Raw genomic sequence first — 27,903 nt, forward strand, 5'->3', positions numbered from 1 at the left:
CCATGGTCACACAGTAACTCTGGAGGAGCTGCAGAAATCCATAGAAAAAAATACCAAGAGAATCTGTTGACAACACAACTGGAAAATTAGTGTGAAGATGGAAAACTATAGGAAGTCCCATGTATAGTTTTCACAAGGATGTAGAAGAAGATACTCTGGTCAGATGAGACCAAAATTTAACTTTACCGCCAACATGCAAACATGTGGAAAACAGGCACTCCTTGTTAGCCTGAACACATCATCTCTACACTGAAACATGGTGGTGCCCTCATCATTCTGCGGTGATGTGTTTTTATAAGTTGGTCAGTTAACTGGACGATCCTAAACGGACCAGTCAAAATGCAGACCTAAAGTTGTGTGCAAAGCCTTAAAATGTATGTTTTACAGACTCTCTCCATCTGATCGGACTGAGCTTACCAAAATAGGAATGGTTTAATCTCTAGATGTGAAAAACTTGCACATTTTAATTCATGTAAATAACAAATCTTGAAGATGAAGACAGACATCCAGTCTCTACCTTGTTTTTTGAAGATACTCTTTAGTCGTTGTTGATGTACACGCAGCAAAATGTCATACTTCCCAGCTAACTGATCAGCACTACTTCAGTTTGATGGGTTTGATTTGAGCCTCCCATGATTTAATTTAATAATAAATGTTTTTTCTCATGTTCAATTGAAAGAAGAATCTGGCTTAGCATCCTGATAAAATATGACAAACATTTTGTGGAACCAGGTTTGCCACAGAAAACATGAATCAGTGTTAGTATATCCTGATACCAAAAGGGTGATTTACGGCCCACTTTGAATTTCTCAACTCCTTGCAGAGCATTATGTGTTTACACTTTTATTTTGGTTTGGAGCTGTAACATAAATTGTTAGTGTGGAATTTTTTCTGTAGAGAATCTTTGCTCTTCAGAAGTGCTTGTGAAAATTTTAAGAACGCCTGTTAGTTTTTCAAAAAGAAAACATCAAGGTTGTGTCAGACAACACTGAGCGAGTTTAATAAAAGTTTCTGATGTGACAAAAATCAGAGGAAGCTTCGGTACAGCAGTTACAAACAGGGGAATATTACACTGCCTGCCTGTTAACTATAAGATATATTTTTGGAAATCCATAAAGATGATAAAGAATTCGGGTGCAGTCCTGATGAGAATTTTACACGCACATTAATATGATTAGTTATTTTGGCTCAATGACTTATCTACGCCGTTCTGCTCCCAGGTTGAAAGGATTAACATCAAACAATGCCAACGGTTTAAAAAAAAAACTATAATTTGGTGCACAAGTTTGAATTTTTTTTATCTATCTATCTATCTATCTATCTATCTATCTATCTATCTATCTATATATATATATATATATATATATATATATATATATATATATATATATATATATATATATATATATATATATTCCCTCTATGAACCAAAAAGACTTGTTTTATTGCGCGTTTCTTAAAGATTTTGAAGTGGAATGGTCAGTCCTGCACTGTGGGAGCCGCAGCCTGCTGCTTACTGTAAGTAGCTGCTCAGAACTCCCATAGTGCAGCACTGAGCATTACAAGTCTTTTTGGGTCAATGCAATATCAATCTAAATGTGCAATACTGTACACTGAATGCAGATCCATGGTACAGCCGTGACAATCTTTTTTGTTATCATTTATCCATAGCTGAGAAGAAAGCTATATATTTTCCTGTACATATTGCATTTTTTTTTTTCATTCTTGTCTCTGCTAAAAAAAAATTCAGTGCATTTCCTTCTCAAATGTATATTTTTCTTTGGACTAGTGTTATATTTAACAAGAGAATTTCCCCAGTATGGTATGATTAAAGGCTTTCTATTCTATTTTATTCTGTTCTATTCTAATGGGGACTACAGAAGACACCACAAAAAAGGAGAAAATATAAAACAAATGTCCATGTGCTTTCTATAAACACTTGTCACAAATATAAGTCTGAATCTTTACAGATGAGCCAAAAAGGATCCTCAGCAGACAACAGAAAATTTAATGGGACGATTTCTCAGAGTATTAATGGTTTTGAAAGGTCGACAGCCTGTTGGAAGACTTTTTACTCAAGGTGGGAATTATTACTATAAAACACTTCTGTTACAGACAGTAGTCCTAACAGAACTGTGCTAATCAGTAGTGACATTTATTAAAATCAATTTAAGAATGGCCTCATAGTACTGTTTTTGAGGCTTGGTGCAACTTCCATCAACGTCTCATGTAGACACAGTTAAATAATGAATGTTTATTCATAAAAGCTTGCGGCAGAGGTATTTTGACGCTGGCTGCAGCAACCTTTTCAGACCAATTTGTAAATTAAACCCTGATAAAGCTGAAGAGGACATGCAGAAGCAGCCTTTTTAAAACTACTGTTATGTTTTGAATCCAGCTGTATACAGATTTAACAGCTTAAATTCATTATGAAAGGATCATTCAAAAAGGTTAATGTGCAGTTATCAATTTTTTAAAATAATACAACTGAAAACTTGGGAAAATTACAGCTGCTAAAATCACTTACAAATACTTGGGTGTTTCAAAAACTCTCGTATCCAAGTATCTCTTAAAAACAGAACATTATCAATGGATGTACTTTCGTTATGGCAGGTAGTTTGGATTTTATCTTAATTAAAAGACAAGAAAGCAAAACAGTAAAACTGACAAGGAAACGTTCAGTAGGCAGCGCACTTTACCTGAAGGGAGTGTAATTAATTTAAAAGAAAAGCCTGGCAGATAGCTTTAAAGTTTACAAGACATTCTGGCTGATTGGAAGGAAAATGAATACTTTGGGATGAGTTGCAGCCTGTACTGTTTGTCAGAAAACGGCCATGAAGAGATTCCTTTTTCCCAACATGACTCATCCGCATGCTAACCTTCATTCAGTCTAATAATACAGCTTGTGGAGCCATATAACAGCAGCCACTGTCAGAATCAGTATTCAAAGACATCATTTGCATAAAGTATGGGGTTGTTCTCTGATATATCCTTTCCTTCCTTATCCTCCTCCTGCTGATGTAAGAGCACACATGAGGGAGGGATGTTGGCTTCCCACAGCTCCATCTAGACCCTTTCACATGAGATATTTTGACATGTTATGCAAGTGCAAATAATTTCCAATTGTCGAATACCACTTAAAAGGTGCTAGAACGAATTTCTGGCTCAATCCTGTGAATTCTGAGATGGCCGACCTGAATAAGGTGTCAGTCTTTTTTCTAAACAGGAGTACACATTTTAACCAAGAATGCCATAGCAGCTCCTTGGAAAAGGTGAAACTAAAGAACTTTATTTAATACTAAAGCTTACTCCAAATGAGATCCACTACCCAGTTCATGCATAATCAGAGTGCTTCAGTCAGTAAATCTCACCTGCTTTAGCTGAGTCTCTGAATTGACATGCACATCACACGTCTCACAGTAAAAGGTTTTGTTCTGCAGGCCCGTTGATGATTTGGTGGATGAGGCCAATTTGCTTTTGACTCCCGGTCGGGGAAAAGACTTGATGGAGCCCACGCCGCTCCGGGCCTCGAGCATCGTCTTGTGCTTTGTGCCTGCAGGTCAGAACAGGAAGCGAGATGTGTCAGAGCATGATCGTCACCCCAGGAGGGACAGCCTGAGGGAGCGCTGAAATAAGGGGTTTGCAGCGTGTGTGATTTCTGAAATATGAGAATTAGAGTCGAAGGGGCCAGCCTGTATATTATCCTAAAGCATCCCTGATCAAAGGCTGCTGAGAAGATCGTTAAACCCACCGGTGTAAAAGTTACACATTTGACCTTTGAGTTGTGTTTGACACTGAGGAGGCAATTACTAACCCATAAGGTAGCAGGGCTGGAGGAATTTGTTCCAGGTTTGTAGAGTTTTAGTTGGCAACAAAAATTCCTTTTGCATCATGCAGCTCTGAAGGTCTTTATCCCTCTGAACTTCAGCCAAAAAAAAATAGCATGTAAGTGAAACATATATGTATTTTTAATGGCAAAAAAAAACAACTATTGTATACAGTTCAACAATCCTTATGAGTGAAGAGTTTCTATAACGAAATAAAAAATGGTATTGGGTCGTTAGATTCTAGAAAACGAACACAGACCACATGAAAGAAAATATCCACTAAAGAATAAAAAAATTCAATTACCGTAATGAGTAAAAGTTGGATTATTACAAGATGACAAAAAAATTGAAGTTACATCAGTCATTATCATTATTAGAATTACAATATTAATTTGAAAGCGATGGTATACACGCTTGAAGAGGCCACATATATTCCAAGAAATGTTTTGTTTCTGGCTCCATGTGCTGCCTTCTTTCTGTTTTCATTGAGAGATGGCTAACCTTCAATGACGTGTAAAAGGTGATGGACACTTTATTACTAAATTTGCTGGATGGCCAATTGCTGAGGAGGCAGCTAGCTGACTCAAGGAGGATGCACAAAATGCGCCGCGTTTGGGGACAGAGGCTCGGCAGCAGAACAATTAGCTGAGTGCAGCCCAGAGCTGACCAGCAGATGTGTATGTCATGGATGACAGCGCATGTTCTTTCCAGCTTAAAGTTAACGAATGGTATGCAAAACCAAAATGCTTCTCCATGTTCTCAGTGATGCTCCTAGTTAGTTTAAGATCAGAGTTTAACAATGTCCTTTGGGAAATTCTTATAAACAAGCAGCTACGAATGGGACTTTCCACCACCATCTGCCTCTGGACAAAAAAACTTACAGAGTATCCACAGAACGTTAGTCTCTGCCTGTCCTCCATCTCACACAACAATGGAGCCCATCAGGGTGTTGTATTAAGCCTTCTGCTTTACTTTTTGCACAATGGTGACGGTACCAAAGCCCATAAAGCAAAACCTTTGAAACAGACCCAACCACAGCAGCACATCAGCTAATTTAACAAAGGGTGATGAGATGTAGCCTTGTCTGCAAGCTGAATTCTCGCGGTATCTGTTTATTCACAAACACATGAGAATCGTCTCAATCGTTCGGGCCAATCACGTTGCAGTATTATGGTTCAGGGCGGGACACACAGCTCTAACGGAAGCGAGAGCAGCCGAGCCCACAGCCGAACCAAAGTAAACATGGCAGCGCAGGAGAACACACGCATAGCTGCTGCTATCACATTGGTTTTGTCAGAATTCATGACTTCTTCTTTGAACCAAGAACAGCGAGAACTGCCTTGACCAGCGTGACTTGTGTTGGTTTCTCATGACGTCTGCTGCTTACATTTTCATTCGATACCATGATTGGCTAAAAAAAAAACAACCTGTGGTAGACGGGCACTAGGTGTCGCTTTGCCCAATCAGCTCGGAAAGTTCAGCTTTCCTTTCCCCGAGCGGATACGATGGGAGCAGTAGCATATTGATTATTTGCAGAATGTAGAGTACTATGCGTTATCAATCTGGCTTGCCAGGTTAGATCTGACAGAAACGGTAAGTGTTGTGTTTAGTCTATCCATTGTATACCCTGTTAATCCCTGCAGGGATTGTGGGGTAGCTCAGCTTATTTTCAGCGGCCATAGGGCGAGATGCAGGCTGTTGGACGATAGTTTTTGCGTATTTGCAACTCTTCAAACTCATCGGGGTTTATCTATCTGCCAGATTTCCAAGGTTTGGCAACACCTTTACCATCACAAAAAAAGGATCAATAATGTTTGCACAACATAAAGGTGATTTGAAATCTCAGTGCAGGAGGAGTTCAATTTACTTTCCCTAAGCTTTCAGTGCATAAAATGATGAATTACTATTTTACTAAAACCGGTAACTTTCATCCTCACCACCATCATAACAAGTCACTTTTAATATCTGTACCAAAAGTTACATTTTGTCAAATGTACTCAAACGTTAAGCAAACAAGACATATTATTTCTGAATATGCTACAAAAGCTAAAAAACAAAACCAAACAGGCTGCGAAAGAGTTAAAGCTGTAAAAGAAAACCCCTGCAGGTTGGAAATAAAAGGACAACGTTCTCTCTTTCAAATCATTCGCAGCTTTCTGCCCAAGGTGGTGCAACTATTAATCTGTCTGTCAACGGCTGCACATTATATTTTCTGTGTAGGATTTTTTTGTGTCAGTCGTGCTGTGAATCCTGCTGATAAATACAAAAAAACATATTTTTTTCAAGTTTCAAAGAACTGGATTATTGGTGGATGTCAAAAGCAAGAGAGACTCATTGTGCCCCTATATTCTCACACAAATCTTTTTGATAGGATTTGGAAATATCATTTGTACATGGCCATAAGTATTTCTCACATGAACAAATCTTTCACATTAGGAAAGTTTTTTTTTTCTCTTAAACCCTAAATCTAGTTTCCAGCAGCAAGTGAAAAACATATATAACACACACAGTAGACTAAATCATTCTGATATTTACAAGACAGGTTCATACCGCTGTTGTGAGCTTCCAGCTGGGATGCCGAGTTGACCGCCACTTTGCAGAGCGAGCAGTAAAGCAGGCGCCGGGCTTTCTCCTCCTCCGTCTCTGCGTCGGTCTCCGTCCCGGTCTCCGTCTCGGCTTCACCCTCGTGGTCCACATCCGTTTCTGAGGGTGAGTTCGTCTTTGACAGCTTTTCCTCTCCGTGAGAAGCCGAGGTAGTCTCTGAGTCTGCTGAGTCACCTGGCGCTTTTAAAGAGCATAATGGTTCAGGTGGGGATACGGCTGGCGTCACCATGGGGTTCGCTGATCTGATCAGAAAAGGTGTTGCTGTTCCAGAGGTACCGTCTGTAAAAAGGCAAGTGGAAATTATGTTTAGATCATGAAATCCTAACAGAACAGGGGTGTCCCTGTTTATCTTCAAGAAAAGAGTCACTGTGGATAAAAGCATGTGGCACAAACAAACGTAAACAATCCCAACCCCATTATCTAAATGTTTAAGAATTAGACCCAAAGAGATGCCTTACAGACTTGTTAGGTGTCTTAAATGCGATCTTCATTAGTAGTTTTTAAGACTCTGATTAGTCTTTGTATACATGCATGACAACATGTGGTGTCATGTACTTTTTTTGTATGACTGATTCAAAATGAATGACCTACCAAAGTCCAAAATGATAACTTTCAAGACCTTTAGAAAATCTAGGGAACTGTTGATCAAAACTACTTTTAAATATTACTAGAACGTCTGGCTCTTCTGGAAGTAAAATATGAAGATCTGAGCTGACACTAGGCATGTCATTTCTAACCTGAAAGAAACAACGGTTGTTGATTTTGTTTTGAGTTGCACAAAATTTTACAAGTAGGCCTAATTTTGTTCTGCACTGATAAGCGGGTATAGACAATTAATGGACGGATGGATTTTTCAGAATCTTTCGTACGTAAAACCAGCTTTTAACTGCTGTAAATTGTTTTTGTTTTTTTATCTATCCATCGTCTGGACCTTATCGATACAGTCCGAAGAAAACTGATGCATGTAGGTCATTGTGCAAAAGGCGGCTAGCCAGTTCATCAAAGTTATTGAACGTCAATAAGGTATAATCTTTTTTTATCCACGAAAAGTATAAACATTTATTTGTCTTCAACTAAATAGAAATAATTGAAACAAGAAGTACTTTTGTGAGTAGGAATGATGGTAACCTAATAGTAATAGAATAAGACGTAGGAGTTAAGTTAATTTTGTTTTGAAAACACCCACGTTGAGCTCATACAGTTAAGTAATATACGGTAAAGACTAATGAAACCTACAGTAATATTGTTCAAGAACAGGGATAGTTTTAAAAGACCTGTAATGAAGGCTAAATTGCAAAGCTCTGGCAAAGATCATGGTCAACTATTTATCCATTTAAAGGAGCAATAAGGAGCAATGGTGCTCACCACTAGGTGGTGCTTAAGCACTGTCTGTAGACCAAAAGATGTGTGACGAGCCACACCTCTCTCTACCTCCACTCCAGCTGCAACCAGACCTCCCCTTCCCCTCCTCTTCTCACCCACCGCCTATTATGCGCATATTTGCACGGATAAATACTTTATAAACTTTCAGAGGAACATGTCTAGTGAAGAAGTAAGTAACTCATAGATTTATAAAACTGTTAGCAAGAGAAAGCTTTAATCTGCTGGACGCGCTCACCACCGTTTTGCTGCTACGCGCTTTGACATTGGTACTTTATGGCAGGGAGGGGCTAAGCCCTGAGTGGCAGCTGTTCACATGCACGTACATGCACATGTGGCCGGCCCGGCAATGTAAACAAGACACTGGAGTACAACACAGAGAGCTGGCATTTGATGTCATATCATATTAATTTAAAAAAGATACCTTTAGTTCTTCACAAAACTATTTTTTAGTTCTTTCTATCTAAAATAAGTAAATTTTGCTTGTTGCTTCTTCAATAACAAAATAATTTCTCTCAGTGAGGGAGAAGGCATACAACCAACAACGACAATAATAAGCAGCTGTGCAATAAAAACAGAAAATGTTATGATGAAAGGTCAGTAATATTTTAACCGCTAAAAGAAAACAGGAACAACAGGAAGTAAGATCTGCCACAATGTACAAAAATCACAGAAACCATCAACACCAAGTCCATAATCTGGAGAGAAATTGGACCAAACGGTTTGTCGGGACAACAGTAAACCAGCATGCAGGGAGCCTGCTGGCTTCCCTGTATTTCACAGGATTTTATCTTGCAGAACATTTTGTGAAGTTAGGAACTTTTGACTGGAAGAAATCACCTTTTTCCTCTAGTTCAAAGAAGCTAATCTCCTGAGTTGCCAGAGATGTATCAATCTGTAAAGAAAACAGTCTTCTTTTTAATGCTGAGCAAGTAGAAAATGCTTGGCATGTTTTGCATCAATGTGGTCTTTAAGTGATTTGCATTCATTGCAAATCATTGCATTTTTCTGTGTTTGTCTTATTTCCCCCAGATTTTATCCCCTGCTCTTCATGATTGCTGGAATAGGATTGTAAATGTCAGATGGATTACAGAAATATATCTGTCCAGCAGCAAAGTGTTTAGCACAGACAGTAAAGGTACAGCAGCCATGAATTTAAATGTGTATGGCTTATACTTAAGGCCACGGCAGGGAAGCATAAGGCTCAGTTCAACCAAATTTAAATTTAATAATTTAATAGACTAAAACCTTAAGCGATCTCCATAAATAATTTGCCTCATGAGAAATGCTATCAATATACAATGAATCCAAACAACTAATTCAATATCTTTTATTCTTTTGGTAATTATATGAAATTTGTATTCTTTGTATTTTGTTTCATTTTTATTTACCAACAATGTTTCTTTAGTAATGTTACAAATGAAGTAAAATAATAAATTTCATCCCTCTCAGCAATAATAGAGTCGGGAAAGGACTTAGAAAAAGCAGATATTTTATCAGACATTTACAAATAGCAGAGGGAAAAAAAATATGTATATATATATATATATATATATATATATATATATATATATATATATATATATATATATATATATATATATATGCTACATTCATCTGTTTAGACAATTATATGCAAGTATTAGCATTGTGGGAATGTACAGCCTCCACTATGTTCAGGTAGGAGACAGGTTGTTGTCCCAGAAATTAATGTTTTTTTTTGGTGCGAAAGGTGAGTATCTGTCATGATTTAGGTTTTTATTTGTTTTTCTTTGGACTTCTCTGGACTTCTCTTGGATCAACCTTCACCTCTTAGCCACTATCCAATCAGCTCAGTCTCTTTCCAGCCAACACCTTGCTCTTAATCAGTTCCACCTGCTGCACTAATTAGTCAGCTCTGTTCACCCGACTACATATACCTGCCTCAGCCAACTGATCCCTGCCAGAACGTCTGATCCCATCTCGTATCGTGTGATGTGCCCTGACTCTACCAGTTCTTGTGTGCTCAGCCAGCTGGTCTCTTCGGTTAAAGGTCGTCTGTCTCTGCATGCTGCAGTTCTGCCTGTTTCCCCATGAGTTTCAGCTGCTTGCTCTGCCTGATCTGGTGGTTCCCAGGTCCACATCGCTTGTTCTGGCCCTGCCTGCCTACACCTTCAGCCATCACTCATATGTCAAGTTTGCTTCTGCTTGCCTGCCTCAGCTGTCACTACTAATCCTCACAATAAACCTTTTTAAAACCGTAACTCTGTGTCTGGCTGAATATCGGCTTCACCAGCAGTAATCATTACAGTATCAAACCCCAGAACGAGAGTAAAACACAGTGTGAAGATATTGTGGGTGTTATTCAAAGTTTAAATTAGTTCTTTACCCACATAGGCTGAAAGGTCTGTTTATGTATGATTTTAAGTGCCGCTTGTGTTCCTGCTTCAGCTTGATTACCTCATTGGTAAGCACCTGTGGGGCTGAGCTTAAAAAAACAGCATTAGCATTGTCATTCTCACTCTCCTTCCAGCCACCAGCAGTTCCTGTAGCAGCTGAGTGTGCTGCACATGTTGCTTTCTCACTTCAAATGTCAATACATTGAACCAATAAAGTTAAACAATCATTTTTGGTGTTTTGTGTTTGATATTTGAGCCAACCATAGCAGGCCACTCAGCAAGGAAAAAGCCATTGCTCCAAAAGCTACATAAAAAAGCCAGATTACAGTTTGCAAATGCATTCAGAGAACTTAATTCTTGGGACACATGATCTGCGGTCTGTATTTTGCTGCAAGAAGGACTGCTGCACTTCAAAACATCCTGGGCATTCTGAGTAAAGGAAATTATGTGGACACATTGAAGCAACATCTAAAGACATCAGCCAGAAACTTAAGATTTGGGCCCAAATGGTTCTTCTAAATGGACAATAACCATAAACATAAAGTAAAATTATTTACAAAGTAGTTTAAGTACAACAAAGTCAACATTTTTGACTTTGTTGTACTAAAGGCCCTGAGCTCAGTCCCTTAGAAAATGTGTGGGCAGAACTGAAATTGAAAAGATGCAGCAAGAAGGCCTTTAGACCTGACTCAATCACGGCAGTTCTGTTCCAGCAAATTGTAGTGAAAAGCCTGTCAAAGAATACCAAAAACTCATAAAGTTTAAAAGCCTTTGGTACCAAATGTTAATGTGTTGGAGCTTCTGAACTTGAGGTGAAAAAACAAAAACAAGCAACAGCTCTGAAAAACACAACCAAATAAAATATTTAGTCAGATTTAATGTCAGAAATAGAGGAATATGAGAAGATTATGCTTTGTTCTTCAAGTATGACTAAAATAAAAACCGACAGTATATATTAATGATGAAAAGCTGTGAAATCGGACTTCTGATTCCATAGTGGTAGTAGTAACAAAGACAGCAGCGGATCAATATATTTGACTCATAAAACAACATCATATGTCAGACCATTGAATACAGGACCGCTGCAACGTTTACAAAAAACGAAATTTCTCCTCGCTCGCACCGGGTGATCGATGCCAACGCCTCCGAGTTCTCCGCACTGCAGCGTCGTGGAATGAAGATCCGCGGAGCCGGAGAGCAAATCAATAGTGAATTATGTCACGCTGGTTTTGTGGACCATTATATATGGTCCTTATTTATCCCAACAGAGGTGTCAGTAGTTGGTGACACAACACCCTGTAAACCTGATAGTGTAAAAAAGATTGCCACAGTCAAAGGAATAAGTCAGAAGCGAAGGCTGAAGACATGAATTTAGTTTTAGAGAATTTCAGAAATAATTTGAATATAGTGGTAAAATGCGTCTTTAATGATGCAACTCTTACACTGAGTGGTTGAATGAATTCCTAATAAACGTATGGAAAAGTATACACTGTGATATTTACTTTTACTATCACAGTGTTTGCGAGCATGCAATCCATTAACCTCTGAAAATGGCTCTGAGGCACATTTTTACTTATAATGCTCTCCTTTTACACCTGACTGAGCTCAGCTATAAAATTTGCAGCTCAATCATAAAGCCCGATGCAGCTTTTGAATGCAGATCTTCATAGCAATGAGCAGAAGCCAGTGGAGGATGACTATACAAGGACTGGAGGGCTGCTTGAAAATGCATGTGGCTTAAGATAGCAAAATCTGCAATAAAATTGAGAACATATTTTAAGAAACACCCCATCTTACCCCATTGAGCAACAGACTATAGTTTTATAGTGTCACTTTGTGTTTTTCACACTTAATGAAACCTAAGACAGTAAAATTTAGTTTGGCAATGACCAGAAACAAATTTTCATGCAACACTGAAAACCATTCCCGCTGGCCTGTTCCTCTCCCTCGACAATAAAAATGTCTCACCTCCTACACACTTTAACACAACAAACAGGGTGGCAACTAGTTTTTTTCTTGTTATATACTTTGCCTAGCCATTTAACTCCTCTCTTTCAGGTCAAAGCACCAAGCGGATATATGTAGTTTCTCTGCATTCTATTGTAAATAAAGAGTTCCTCTGCAGTCTTAAAAAGTCTGAAGCTTGTTATATATTTTCTATTTCAAAAATTGTAGAGAACCACACAGACTCTGGACAAACATTTGCATCTCTAGGTTTTATTCCCTTCACCGCTGTCTAAATGGATCCATGCACATAAGCGCCTATCTATTAATTCATCCATCTTCCCAATTAATTTAATGTGAATGAACAGAGATAATAGTGTACAAAGTAGAAACTGTATTTTCACACTGTAAGTTTATGATAAAAAAAAGCATGTTCCAAATTTAAAGCTGCTAAATGAAGGTATTTCACAGCAGTCAAGACATGTCTTCCATTTGAAATAATGTGTGTTTAAACTTGTACCAGATGTTGTTTTAAGGGTTTTGGAGCATGTCTCTTTGTTAGAGAATAAATGGGAAGGTTTCGGCCAAGAAAAATAAACGTCATCATCCAGGTCTATAAATGCAACCTGGAAAGCCACCAAACTCAATGGAAAAACCAGGATTAGTTATTTTGACTTCCAATAAAACCAATGTCAGGGCATTGATCATGAAGTTTGTCCTGCTCAAATTGACACTGAGAGTTGCTTTAATTCAATCTGAAGACTCACACAGACAAAAAAGAGGCAATTAGAGAGATTTATTGACATAAATAGAAAAGTTATTTGGCACTCGAACCCTGTCAGAAGACGTGTAAGCTGTGAATGCCTATAAATTTGGATGTTCAATTTAGGATTAGGATTAGTGAAGTCTTCCCCCAGAGTCCGGACACTGGTGGTGAAGGCCGTAGGGGAGAAGTAGTCAGGTGAAGCTTGAGAGCGTAGAGTAGGAGATGAAATGGAGAAGGGTTGAAGCTAAGTCAAAGCCCAGCTGAAGAGCAGGAGGATCCATGAATGGGGTCTTTTATAAGCAAAGTCTTGTGGGATGGAAGGATGAGGTCCTGACATGATTGGCTAGTGCATGGATGCTTGATGAGGCAATAAGTGAAGGGGGGAGGATTTATTGACATAAATTAGAAAAGTTCTTTGTTGCTTAGACTCGGCAGAAGATGTGAAACCTGTGAATGTCTTTGAGCTTGGATGTTCATTTTTGGATTAGGATTAGTAAAGTCTTCCCCCCAAAAGATACAGAGGCTGAGTGAAAGAAATCAAAAATGAAAAGGGGAGCTGAGAATGGATTAGAATTAGAGAAGTCAAAGTCAGCCCCAGAGGCAGCATGCTATGGAGATGAGTAAAGTCTTATAGAAAGCTAATGATTTAGACCGGGGGAAGGACAGATACCAAACATCTGCAACCCTTCTCCCTGAAAAAAAACCCCGAAACCTATGGACAGAGCTACGTCCATTATACTGAAGCTAGTCAGCCGAGTGCATGATCATGTCAGAAGGTAGATTCCGTTGCAGTCCCAAGAGGAATGGACCAAAAGGCCAGATCAGAGCGACAGCCAATCGACTAGGATGATCTGGCAGAGAAGGGATAAAACCAGCCAGGTCAACAGGCGGGATATAAGGGAACAGCCTGGAGAGTGATGTGCATGGCACGATTAAGGAGGCCCAGGGAGACTGAACTTACCTTTTAAAAAGAACTGGGGAAGAAATAAAGGACTGAAAAACTCCATGAATGCAAGACAGCTGCACCCGGGCAGCGAGGCGACCACCGCCCTAGAATCAAGTGGGATGCCAAGGAACCGAAGCTGGTTGGCCTTCTTATTTATAATAAAAATGAGAGCTAAAGTAGAAAGAGGAGAGGGGGGATTATAATGGGACCATCATAAGACTCTAGATTGACAGCTCAATCAAACTCATCTCCTGTACCTGTTCATCTGCCTACATATACCAGACTTTAGCAGACAGGCAGTGCCAGTTTATTGAAAGCCTAGCAGAGATCGAGAGTTTATTCTGCCTGATTTTTCTGTTCTTGGCCACGACCACGTCTTCTCAAATTTCCCCAACCTTGCCTTACCCTTTATGGATGTCTACACAGAGCTTTCTGTATTCTGGACTACAATCTGGACTGATCTCACAACTATAAGGCAATGCATAGGACCTGTCTGTCTGTCTCTTTCCTCCCATTTATGACCCAAGCCTGTCTTACGGTACTGATCCAAGCCTCTGCCAGCCTGCCTATCAACCCTCTGATGGGAGCTTCCTGCCCTCAGCAGTGGCAATTTCCAACTTGTTTCTGCAGAGGTTTCCTGTCTGTACCAGCTTCTGATTAAAAACCCTTTTAAAGCATGTGTCTGCCTCAAATATTGGCGGGTGTCCGTGAAAGGCATTGGAATGTTTTGTTCTGATTTTAACCACTAGGTGTCATTATTACTTGTTGTTCCTTTAAACAAACCTTTCTCTGTTAAGTGGATATGCATATATTGGTTATCGTTTAGAATGTGTTAGGAATGATTTTTCTGGCAGAAGTGCTGCTACCCCCGTCATCGGGGCTGTTCGGGTTAGAGAGACCAGAAGTGAAGAATTTGTAACATGGTTTTCATTTGGGAAAGGTGATGCAGGATGAAGAACTGAGTCAGGAGGGGAACATGACCTGTAAAAAATGCATGTTATTTCCTCTTTACAATATTATGCTGATTTATATTGGTCTACCATATCAAATACCCCTCAATCACAGTGAGCTCGTAATAATGTGGAAGAAATTCAAAAATGTATGAATAATTATGATTTTCCTCATACAGTATTTCCACAATATCCAACAGTAAAAGATAGTTTCATAGAAACTGTGTTGCCAAATCGATTATTTGTCAGCAGTATAAGAAAAGTTAAAATTATTCAATTCTCGTTTAAAGTCTTCATTTGAAATTTCTTTCTAACATTTACCAAGTCATTTGATTTGAAAGAACTGTATTTTTTTTAAACAACCCAGACCGTGGCAATAACTAAATTTGGCAGTGATGCTGTTTCTCTCTGTGTATTTTGGCTTTCTGCAGCAGTTCTTTTGTGCCTTTTTAACAAAGTGCTCCTGACAGGATCTGTCCATCTCGTGACCTCAAACACTGGCGCCTTCGATTACTGTTGCCAGCAGATGATGGAGCGCTGGCGGAGCGGCGTGGAGCACCTGTGGTCGTTGACCTCTGGGTGTCCGTGTGTGCTCCAGCAGATGTCTGTTGGCTGATTTAAGAAAGCCCATTATTTCCAGCTGTTACGTCCAATATCATGAAAGGAACATTTGAAGGGTTTCTCCTCAACTTCAAAGAGGGATTTTTTTTCTTTTCTTATAATTTGAGCACAATACTGTCTGAACCTCTCAGACCTGATTTATTTAACTTAGAAACAATTCTAGACTGAATAAATAATGAGCTTGCTCGACTCTGTTAATTTTAAGAGTCTATATTCACAATCTAGTGAACCGATCGTATTACGCAGTCATCCTTGTCATTTTTGCATGAGTAATGTTTATACGGTAAGCAGACAGCCAGCGACCTCTTCGCTCTCTACAATTAACAGCCACCGGCTCCGAGTCGGCTGTTGTGTGCCAAGCAGCAAAAAAGAAAGGGGGAAAAAAACGGCCTGAAATCACAGCGATTAACTCGGTCAGGCTTGCTGTCCTCATCGGGCTGCCACCACACCTGCTTCTCCGGGCAGCTTTTCAGCGGCTGAGTAACCAGGTTGAGTGTGATTCCCAGGAAGTGAGAGGAAAAGGTCTGGGGTTCGGAGCCAGGGATTCTGTGCCTACGGGCTATCATCAACTTTCCACAGTTTCTGAGTTGATTTGAGAGCAACAAGAGAATGACTTCCATCTAAACATCAGGCATTCGCAGTTTTATCCCTAATGCAACGACATCTGGAGATTATAATTTAAATCAACTCGGAGGGGTTTCTGTTGAGCCATTGCGTAACACAGTAGTATCCAAATCCATTGTCCCGCGTGTTTTGCATGTGTTCCCGCTCCGGGTTGGCTGACTGAAATGGTGGAATTACCTCCTCAGCATGTCGTCAAGTTCTGCACGGACCTGGTAATAGCTCATTGATTTAAACCCGGTGCACTAAAGCAAACACGTCTAAAACATGCAGGACACCGGCCCAGAGTGGATTTAAACACCACTGCAACGTGCCTTCATTTCGCTCAAATACTCCTTTAGAGATTGCTTTTAAAGATTGCCTTACAAATATGTATTTTTTGTGGTCTATTTTTTTCTAAGAAATAAACCAGTCTGTGGCGAGGGGTTATTATCTTAACCCAGCACATATGTAGCTCATTAAAAACAACAGCGTTGACCATTTGGCGGTTTGGTTAAACACTAAGAATAGAAACAAATAAGAATAAAAACATAAAGTCGGTCACATAAATAACAGAATAAAGGGCTCGATCAGAATAAAAAATGTGTCAGGTAAACAGGGCAGTCGGAATATTCTGATCAGATTAAGCTCAATCGGAATTAAATTATGTTCCAAATGGGTGATTTCTGATGATCGGTAACCCAAACAGTGTCCATCTATCTTTTGTTCTGATCAGGTCATTTGGGTTGGGGTAAAGCGCCCTGACTATGCCTGTGTGCTCTATGTGTCTTAACCTGTAACGCTGGAAGAACAGCAGCATGTGTTTCTAAGCCTGTAGCTTTATTAGCGAGTGCAGCAACATCTCAGCCATTCTTAGTTGCCGGCATGGGTCCATTCTTGGCGCTCAGAAGACACAGATCGAACACACATCTGCGTTTGTAATTGTCTGTTTTCCATGTTTGTTTATATGTGATTGTTCAGTGACATTTTAAAAAACAACTCACTTAGGAGTCTGAATTTTCTTCGGCACAGACCGAAGTATAACTTCTTCTTCTGTGGTTTTTAGGTAAATTTGAGGACGCTGCGCATGTCATAGTCCTCGTATTCTTAATAAAGTCCAGATCTGATTAATTGATTTTGTGCTCACATAAACCACATATTCTGATTCTTTTTCCTTTTTAGGCTGAACACGTGTCAATCTGATCAAGAAAGTTTGTGCATGCAAACATATTTAATGAGAAATACTTAAAAAAATATCCTCAGAAACAAACTTAAAAATGTAAGTAAATTTTTTTTCAGTGGGAGACTACGCTTTGGGAAATTAATTTATTTTAAGGCTTTACCATAACACAACATATAAGGGGAATGAATAGTCAGTTATTATATGGGGAGAATCAATAAATGTGGGTGTTTCCCTTGACAGCAAAGATAATGTCATAACATTTCTGCTTTAATAAAGAACTAACACTCTGTAACATTCTTTCTTCTATAGTTACATTAAGTGTTGATCATGCAAAGTTTAAAAAAATCTTAATAAAATCTAGAATAGATTTTTTTAATATAATTTGAATTGATTTTTGTTTTAAGGTGTTCTGTGATATTATTTTATGTTTGGTAGAATCCTGTTGTAGAGGCAGTTGATTTGATTGTTTTGTGTTTTTGAGATTATTTGTGTTCTAAGATATTTTAATTTAGTCTTTTTTTTTTTTTTGGTAATGTACATAAAAGGATGATTTTTATTGTAATATTAGTGGTGCGTAACCCAGGAACAATAGTCTCTACTATGGTACAGACTAATGAGGATTCCCTAAATAAACAAATGTGCTTTTTATAGGTCTTATATCATATATTAACTTTCTAAGAAGGTATCTTTCACTTGCTGTGGAGCCATTATCAAAATGTCTTTATGGAATATAAGACTTTCACTATCAAACTAGAATAACTACCGCTGCCATTTATTGCATTTTGTTTTTATGTGCATTTCTTTGATTCTGTATATGCACAGAGTTGTGATAACTCATTGATCACCTCTGAGTGATAATGACGCACGTAATTCACAGAAAAAAAATACCAATACTGCTGCTTTTCCAAAAGCAGCAGTTGGACAAGGTACAGTTCATTCATATTTAACCTGCACATAAAAGCTCTGCAAGATGAAAGGAAAACGAGTAATATTCAGCAGTCGACTGCTGTCCTTATCCATCTGCTTCCTGCAGAACATGGTTGGCATGAGTGTTTGCCCTTGTGTCAGGGGGGTGAACCCATCTACCACACCGTCATTAAAGAGCCATTTGATGTTGGAGGGGCAGGTGATTAAAGTGTACTTTGGCTGGCCTTGGACGCCCTGCATTCTGGGAAGCCTCCAGTAATCCATATCCCTAGCCAGTGTGACCTAACGGGCTCTGCAAGGCCCAGTTAAGAACTCAATCCCCTCTCATTAATGGAGGTAATGACTGTGATCAATCTAAAGTTGGTAAGGGCGAGCGGAGCCCCGACAGCGGGGCGGGAGGTAGAGGAATAAAGACGTGAAGAGATGGAGGCCAGGTGAAAGAAAGGAAAACAGATAAGAGGATTGATTCAGAAGACGGGAGAGTTAAATGGAAAGGGAAAGGTAAGAAAAGTTTGAGACCAAACACACGTGGAAAACAAGTCTGAAGGAGAAAGTACAAAGGGGTAAAGAAAAGAAAAAAAAAACAGGCGCAGATGAGAGAGATACGATTAAAGGTGAGTAAGCGAATACGGGACGCAATTAAAGCAGAAGAAATTGAGAGGGTGGGAGCGCTGAAGGCAACAAAGGCGGAGAGAATTGAACCGGAGGAGAATCTGGACGGGTGATGTGACCCGCTCGAGATGGGACGTGGCCTCATCCTCTCCTTCCTCTCTGTGCGAGGGAATAATCCTTCTAGTCTGCTTAAACTTCCAGGCAATCACAAGACTCCCCTGAGATCTGATTGCCTTCTTCCTTCAAGCTGGAGTCGCCTCTTTAATTAAAATGATCAAGCTTTATTGTAACCTGTCACAATTTAAAAGGACAGGAACTCCTCAAAAGCCCAGAGAGTTCTGTCAAATTGTATTTATCTTTTGCTAATTACCTCAGTTTTTTAAGTAGTGAAGGGTTACCTGCAGAAGTTTGATTCAGACATTTTGGTTTGATTCAGGGATTTTAATTAACAGTTCAGTCAGGATATTGTGACGCCTTCTGTTAATAAAATTAAGACATTGAATACGCAAAGGAAGGGTTGACAGGCCTATCCAGCAAATGAAAGTGATATCTTTAATAAACGAGATAAATATCTGAGGGAGAACCTGAGACATATACGTCGTCATGCTGATGGTCATCTGCTGCACGTCAGGTTTTCAGCTAACACCTTGTTGGAGATAAAATACTATTTTCTAAGGTAACGGTACAGTCAGCCCATGAGACGATACAAGATATCGGGTTCACCAGAACAAGATGAGATTTTAATAATAGCTTAAAGAAAAGTAAGAATCCCCTTTTCTGTTCAGAAATAGTTTAAAAATCACTGACTGTTATTAATGCCAAATACTTCAGTCGAGGTTTGACTTCTCTCCCTACTGCCGTTTTCAAGGAGGTCCTAATGCAAAGAAAGCACTGGAAACATTGCTTTTTGTGTTCTAACAAATAGAATGAAGGTTTTACTATTGAACGTTAATGCTGACTTTCTTCTGTGATGTTTTCTTTTCTTTGTTCTCTTCATGTACAGCGCCTTGCATTGTCTTGTTCCTAAAATGTGCTATACACATAAACTTGCCTTGCCTTACCGTTCACACACTGTGTTTTAATAGATTCCTGTTGACTGCACATCAGCCAATTGCAAAATGAAATTGCTCTATAGATGATCAAATACAGTCCATATAAAAACAAATACTGAAGGAGAAATTACCTTTTTGCTTAGTTCAAATCAACTCCGACAGAAAAAAAGGTTTATAAAGTCACAAATTATATTTTAAAGAATCTGTAAGACGTTTAAAGTCGTTCAGGTCAGGTTTCACCTGTACAGGTACAGGCCTAAAATTGGATTCCATCTTGAGTCTCGTCACAATGTACACTCATTTTATTTAAAGTGGTACGTGTACATTTCTCTAAAGATGGCCTGGTGCTGGAGAGAAATTAACAAAACAAATTCAGCCAACGTCCAAAGAAAAGTGCGGGAACGTCTCTTAATCTGAAGAACTATTGATCTAGATACATTTAAAAGGTTAAGGCCTGTCTGGTTTTGGGAATGAAAGGTAAATAAATTCAAAATGACTCAGGACTTTTGCAAAGAACCAGAAGATTCATATCTAAATATTCCAGGCTGATGAAATGAAAAAAATACCTTCATAACATTCTGCATCTGTTTGCACCTTCTTTGTTGTTGATTTGAGGGGCGAGACACCATCTTCAACCGCAGCAGGAAGAATTGATTTAAAGTCACGTTGATTCATTTCTTTCTATTCTTGCTTAAAAGCAAATGACCCATATCTAATTTCTCTCGACAACCTACCCACTGACATCTAAAATTAACACAAACGAGAACATCTGTGGCACTCTGGATGCATGCCTCAGGTTCCCTGCTGTCTCTAATATTTGTTACTGCTTCTCTCTATGACCAAAGCTTGTGCACATGCAGACCAGCGTTGTTTTTCAGATGGAGGACAGAGCGGTAGAAGCGTGCTGGAAGGGGTCAGAAAGTGCTCCTGTGTAGGAAAGTGAGAAAAAAGTAAAGGTCCTGAGCACGGCTCCTGCCTCCCAGCAGCCAGCAGTGTTGTGCAGCTGCTGTCAGTGCTCCCCTGACAATCTGCTCTTTAATAGCTAATATCAGGGTACATTTCCTCAGGCACTGAACTGGAACTGAGAGATGGAGGGATGCGCTGTGGGCATTTCTTTCAACCTCTACTCTCTGCGGTGCTGCTGTAAGGACATGCACGCTCAAACCTAACAGGCTGCTGCTGCTGCTGCTGCTGCTGCTGCTGCTGCTGCTGCTGCTGCTGAGTCATCCGGGCGTCGCGTACCTTCTCTCCGTAAGAAGAAGCTCATCCATCTCAGAAAACATGAATGTTCAGTGATGAACACTCTGAATGTTAGATGGGTTGAAGGCAATCGTCCCCCTGACGATGTGTTTTCATCCAGGCGTTCTGCAACTACACAGAGCCGGTGTTTCCTGAGCAAACGCGTTCATGGAGACCAGATGGAGAAAGGAAGGGTAACAGAGTAACTTTAAGATCAACAGAAATGCAAAATTTTAACATTTCTTTTCATTTCTAATGTTCAACACTCAAGAAAAGAGTGTTTTTTTTTTAGATCCACAAAACTAACTCCAGTGCAAAATTCATTCACCACATTAAGACCGCTTTAAAGCTTCACAGATCTAAAAAAAAAATTTCCACTATTTATAAACTGCAGCAAATATGGAAATCCTCGTTCATTTTGAAGGCAATCCCGACTGCTACACCTGCCAAATGGGAATTTTCCAGCCTCTCTCTTGTCCATGCTGAGACGGCACATTTTCTTGACCTTGTCTGCAAACATGCGGTCCACATATGAACCCACTTTTCTACTGGTTCCTAAGCCCACTTGGTCCACAGTACGTGATGTTAACCAGCCCACAGAAGCGGCCAGCTCACTGTGGCACAACTTGGGCTTCATTCCCAGAACGTGTGTGGAAAAAGTTCCGATTTCTGAGCTTTTCTAATGCTACGACAAACTGAAGTAACAATTTTTCATCGCGCTTTTTGGCCGTAAGGAAACAGCTACTTTTTCTTTTATGTCATTAACTCTGGTGAAAAACTGGAATCCCCTTTAAAACTGGTTTTGAACAGATATCTTACTTCTTCTGTGATTGTTAGCAAAAAAAAAATTAAACATTACAACAACCTGATATGCTGACACAAAAAGTGCAGCCCTAATTATATCAATTAGAAAAAGTGTTACTTCCACCCTGCTTTGGGTTAATAGCAAACATAGACCCCAGGTGGTGAGTAGTCTACTACAAAGTAAATTAAATCATTATTGTCTTCTCAGCTGGGTTTTTATTTAATAGTTGCTTCAGGCAAAGTCTGCTTAGTTGTATCTTTTTAATGACTTGACCCTCTTTTTGTCTCTTTTGCTGGTAAAAATGTTTTATGTTGCATAAAAAAACCAAATGTAAACAAAAAATATTACAGACACACAGAATCTACATGCATGGTACTTACACGGTTAGCTAACATTTATTGCAGTCTAGGCAGTTATGTCCCGTATTATTACTTAAAATGACGATAAACCTGCAACAGATTCTGCTGTCCTAGTATCAACATATACAGTTATAATCCAAGTCAAAAATCCCATATGATCAAATTACCCAAGTGGGGAAAAGACCATCAAAAGCTATTTCACCAGTTGAGTTTACTTTATTTTGTGTGTTAAGTCAAGTATTATACAGTCAAGTGTTTTGACTGTATAATCTCACTTTTTTTCCACTCAATAAGTCCATATTTTACCTATTAAGGGTTTATATGTACTAAAGCACGGTGGCCGACAAGTGCAACAAATGGCTGAATGTGCCACAAACAGCCAAATGTGACACATAAAAACATTCAAAAACCAAGCACAACACAAAAAGGCTGCAAAAGAAAAGAAAAAAAATGCTGCAAGCACCAAAACCAACAGCAAGTGAATAAAAGCTGCAAACTTGCTCTAAAAAGTGGAAGTGTGGGACCAGACCCTAAAAGACATTTACTTGATGCCCAGATGAAAGTTGGAGGGAAGAAACATAAGTTTTTGTGCATGTTTCGTTCGTTTCAACATGTGGCCGTAACCTTTCACAATATTAGAGAACATCAGCATATTTACATTATATTAGTGTGCTTGTCTTTTTACTAAGGGTCTGGTCACCGTACTAAAGACACATCAGAGCTTGCAAGTTATATCAAAAGCTCAGAGTGAGATTATTTTATGTCTAGGTTCTGCGTGAATGGGGGGGTTGGGGGAATGGGTTGTTTTGGTCGGTGCGCTCAGCTTTTCTACAACTCTGTCTGTAATGCTAACAGCAGCACAGCCCTCTGTTCCCCTGGTCTATTTCTTTGCCTGTTGTTGGGGAGGATCCTGTCATCCCATACTGCAAAAAGGGTACTAAAAATAGGTATGATTTTCATCAAATGAGTGTATTATTCCTAGATTTGAGCAGGTAAATAAGATTATCTTCCAATGGAATGATATTTCTTGCACTTTAAATAGGAATAATTCATCTCCATCTTCTTATTTCAACTGCATTATATCTAATAATCTTTTTTCAGGGGTAAAAATACTCACTCCATTGGCAGATAATCTTATTTACCTGCTCAAATCAAGGGCAAATACACTCATTTCAAGAATATTTTAGTAATTATTAAAGTAATTTTGCAGTGCAGCATACACATTGTTCACCAAGCTGTGAAAAAGGTAGAAACAACTCTGCAGAAGGCAGAGGTGTGAACGGACAGCGCAGTGAACGGATCACTCATGGCCCATTCGGTATTGTTATTTTGCAAAGTGAGGAATGTCATGAGAGGCGTCTGCACGTATGAAGTCAGGGGAAAATGTGTCTCATGCTCATTGCATGAGGCTTGAGAGCTCTGGAAACAGATCTCACAACTTCAGAGGTCACTACTGAAAGTTTATCATTCTACACCCCCCGTTTAAAAGGGCATTTATTTTATCAGGAAAACAGTCTGTTCTGTGATCACCTTGAGAGATTTCAACATTTCTCTATGTATCTGTTTGTTAGGAGATTCATTTTAGGAAAAAAAATCTTTATGAAAGTTGAACAGCCCATGTTGTTACAGCCTTGCAGGAGTAGCAGGTCCAGAGTTTGTCTTTCTCCAAAGTAGGGTATGGGGGAAAACATTTGAGGACATTAAAGCACTATATACACCTATTTTATAAGAATATAGCAAGCAAAATTGTGATTGTATTAAAAGTGCTATAGATTATTTTATTTCCAAATAAAGAATGCAAAAATGAAGTACCAGGAAACAAAAATGCGGTTTTTAACCTCCCTCAGCTCTGATGAAAATGTATTATTTATATGCAATTAATGTGCTTTATCACTTTCTATCACCACATTTCCCTTTCATTTTGAATTTCTTTTTCATCCAAAAGAAATCTGTCAAAGAATAATGCTTCTAACTGATTTCAAACACATTCTAAGGAGTACAAATAGCACAAAGAAGCAGTGCTTAGCTTCTTGACAAATATGGCAGGGTTTCACCATAATGACTTGCACTCTGTAGCAGACTGCCAAAATAATCTTAATTTGACAGCTCTTATGGCTCTGTGGGATTTGGACAATTTAAAGCTTTTCCTTTCCTGTAAGTCAAGGTAGGGGAGGAATTGCAGTCTTACATATATTTGAATAGAATAGAAATAACCTTTATTGTCCCTCAGTTGGGAAATTCAGATGGACCAGCATCAAGTGACAGGCAAATTGAATGCATGCAGATACACAAAAAAAACTGAAAATAATGTAAGAATAAGAGACTGTACATTCAGGGCAAATTTACAGCAGGAGAAAAGAAATAGCTACACAGTTATTAAATCTAACATATTGAGATTCAACGAAATGTGCAACTAGGATAATTAAAAATTTTTTACTTGTGTGCATAAAAAAAACCCAACAAACTATTAACAAAAAAAAAATGGAAGAACTGTGCATTTAACAGCAGGGATGTAAACACTTATTGAGTTTGCACGGAGCAGTGATGTTATAAGCCTAACATCTGCTGGGAGGAAGGATCTGCAATAAATCTCCTGTGTGCACCAAGGAGCTGCACCATTGCACTGAAGAACCAGAACCAAACATGGAGAAGCGGCATTCAGTTTTTATGCTCCGCTTATCTGGAACAAACTCCCAGAAGACTGTAAACGTGCTGAGTTCCTTTAAATCAGGTTTAAAAACCTATTTGTTTAGAGCCGCCTTTAAACGTTAATGTTTTAGTTTGTAGTCCGTGCCTTAGATCTTGACCTGCTGCTCATTTCCTCCGTATTTTTTTTCTTATGTTCTGTTCACTTTGAATTGTCTTGTTACTGAAACGTGCTTTACAAATAAACTTGCCTTGCAGCTTCATGCACGAAGGGCTGAGAGACACTGTCCAACAGTGATGTTATGTTTTCCAGAGTCCTCCTGTCTCCAACCTCCTGCTCTGGGCCGCGGCGGCCTCCAACAACAATCCTAGCCTTCCCGACGAGCTTATCTAAGCGCTTTCTGTAGAAAAGCTGCTGCTTTCAACTCGGTTAACTTTGTTTTTCAAGTCGCTTCGCTTGTTTCACCTTTTAAAAAACAGCGATGACCTCACGGTTGTACAATCGTTCGTTGTCAAGCTTTTCGTTCCAGTAGCTCATGGTGTTTTATTTTGGTGAGTGAATGCAAAGTAATATTTGTTTGGAACAATCAGGAAAACGTATTTCTAAAAACAAAAATGAGCAATCAGCCAGTATTGTTAACGCCACCGTTTCGCTGAATTTTCAGGGCAAAACAACTCGTTTTAAGTCATTCAACAAAAGCAAGCAGAGCTCTGCCTCCCCGTTGTTTCCGCCTACTCTCACTGCGGCCATTACTCCACCACCAAACTGAGACTTTAATTAGAGCATGTTCGGAGCGCCTGAAACACTTCAGCCGTTCAGATAATGCAGCATTTATCCACCTTGACTATTAATTTAACTGACATGCTGGCACATTAATATTCATTATCCAGAACTACTTGTGATAAACTGACACCCAGGTGTCGGTCAGACGTTAAAGAAATGTGCAGGCGATATCTTTTAGAGCAATGAACTGATTAACCTGTTATTATCTGTTTACTATAGCTCCTCGTTTAAAGCGTTCTTATTTTTTCTTTTCTTTTTTTATAGCATGCTGACATTTTTTCAAAGGTCAGACCAAAATATCTAAGTTCAGGTGAAGCAGAAAAGAATGTATAGTCTTTAACACTGATTTACCCTTTATTGGTAAAAGGTGACGCGCGAGGTCCTAACATTTTTATGTCTAGGTAACTTTAAATGTTCCCCAGACTAAAACCAGACATCCATTGTTTGTTTTTTTTAAATGTATTTTAAGGTATAGTTTTCTATAGTGTGGTTAGGTTGAATTTAGTAGTTCTAGCTGCACACAGTGTTTAAGCTGCCTCTAGTTGTCAATAATTAGACTTTATCGTCATTCATCTGCACATTCACAAGGTACATTTGAGCAATATTTCATTGCAAGACTCCGATTAAAAACAGAAGATATAAGAGCAACATTATTATATATTCACATTATATGCATTATATTTACACTGTGAAACAATTAGGCCATCCTATTATGATTCTGGCATATTTGGACATATGGATATTTAATGTAAATTTTTACCAAAAAAAAAATCCATGTGAAATTCTAAGAAGCTCAAATAACAAACAATATAAACTGGAAATCTCTTTGGTCTGACACCTATTTAAATTTACCAAGGCTTTCTGAGGCATTCAGAAAGAAGATTGTAGCAACTCGTGATTCTGGTAGGGGATAAATCTGTCAAGAAAAATAATTAAAAATAATTAAAAATCTGCCTTTTTTTACTGTATAGAGAATTGTCTACAAGAGGAGGACAACAGCACAGGTCTGGCCGTCTAAGCAAGCTTACCCCTTAAGCCGACTGCAAACCTGCAGTGTGCTTAATGGGCAAACAGATCGGCAGACGAGTCAACCTGGATCTACACTTCATTCTGCGCCACCTCGACCAGCCAGGGACATCCACCAGGGTCCTTTTTGTAGACTTCAGCTTTGCCTTTAACACTTTAACTCCTGTTAGTGGACCACCAGCTTCCTGACTGACCGACTAACAGCAGGTGAGGATGGCGAGCATCTTCTTCTGCCCAAGCACAATCAGCACCGGGGTGGGTTCTCTCCCCTCTCCTCTTCTTTCTGTACACAAATATCCGGATGTCTGCGGACCCGTCTGTGAAACTCCTGAAGTTTGGAGATCAGTCTGATCCAGGTTTGGTGAGGAGTCCACATTCAGACAGGAGGTGGATCTGGACCTGAACCACCTGGAGCTAAACCCGCTAAAGACTTTGAAGATTCAGGAGAACTCTCTGCCCTCCCTCGCTAGCCCCGACAGCAAGTTGTTGTTACTGTAGATTTAAAGGCATGTCCTTACAACCAGAAAGAGCATGCACAGGTTTAACTTCCATGGAGAGATGTTTTCTCAGTAAGAAATACATGAAAGCCAGATGGATGTTTGCAAGAAGAAGAAAAAAAAACGTAGACAAAGACCTGAGTTTCTGGAAGAAGGTTCCCTTTGGCCAGATAAAACTGAATTATCCAGACATCAAAACATAAGACAAGTAAACATATAAACCAAAAACAACATAAGAACATAAATCCCTACCAGCTGTGAAGGACTGGAGGGGGAATATTCATGGTTTGGGGACGCATTGATGCAGAGGGATCTGGCCAGTTCACCATCATATAATCCAACATGAAATCTACCATGTATCATGCTGTCTAAGGAAAATTTTGGACCAGCTGTAAAAACAAACCAAGGCTGAAGTAGAATTGGATCCTGCTACCTGACAAAATCTCTAAATGTATCAATAAATCCACCAAGATTTGGCTGAGAATTAAGAAAATGAAAGTCCTGGGCTGACTCAAAACCCAGATCCCTAGTATTTCAAAAAAAGAAAAAAAAAAAAAAGACGCTCATTATCAACATAAATCTACAAGTCATTTCTACCCAGTTGTGAAGTAGTACATCTCTGTTACAATGAAATATAGTTTTAGAGACCAAAAATGTGAAATGTAGCTGTCAATTTTAGAAGAAAATAATCTTAGAAGTTTGTAACAGCGCAGCCTCAGGGAACACCTACGTGGCAGCAGAAGGTTCAAAACCAAAA

General features: G+C 39.1%; 1 protein-coding gene across 2 annotated transcripts in view; it reads right to left on the reverse strand.

The window, feature by feature from the left end:
* Window positions 1-27,903, reverse strand: part of znf385d (zinc finger protein 385D) — a 121,012-nt gene that overhangs the window by 8,902 nt on the left and 84,207 nt on the right. For both annotated transcript variants that reach the window (XM_021324160.2, XM_012877703.3), the window contains 2 exons: window positions 6,378-6,710; window positions 3,372-3,553 (listed from right to left, as the gene is read on the reverse strand). In XM_021324160.2, the coding sequence (XP_021179835.2) occupies window positions 3,372-3,553; window positions 6,378-6,710 (515 nt within the window). The remainder of the gene's footprint in view (window positions 1-3,371; window positions 3,554-6,377; window positions 6,711-27,903) is intronic.

Source organism: Fundulus heteroclitus, chromosome 3 (assembly GCF_011125445.2).
Source record: "Fundulus heteroclitus isolate FHET01 chromosome 3, MU-UCD_Fhet_4.1, whole genome shotgun sequence".
In the NCBI taxonomy this organism is placed as follows: domain Eukaryota; kingdom Metazoa; phylum Chordata; class Actinopteri; order Cyprinodontiformes; family Fundulidae; genus Fundulus; species Fundulus heteroclitus.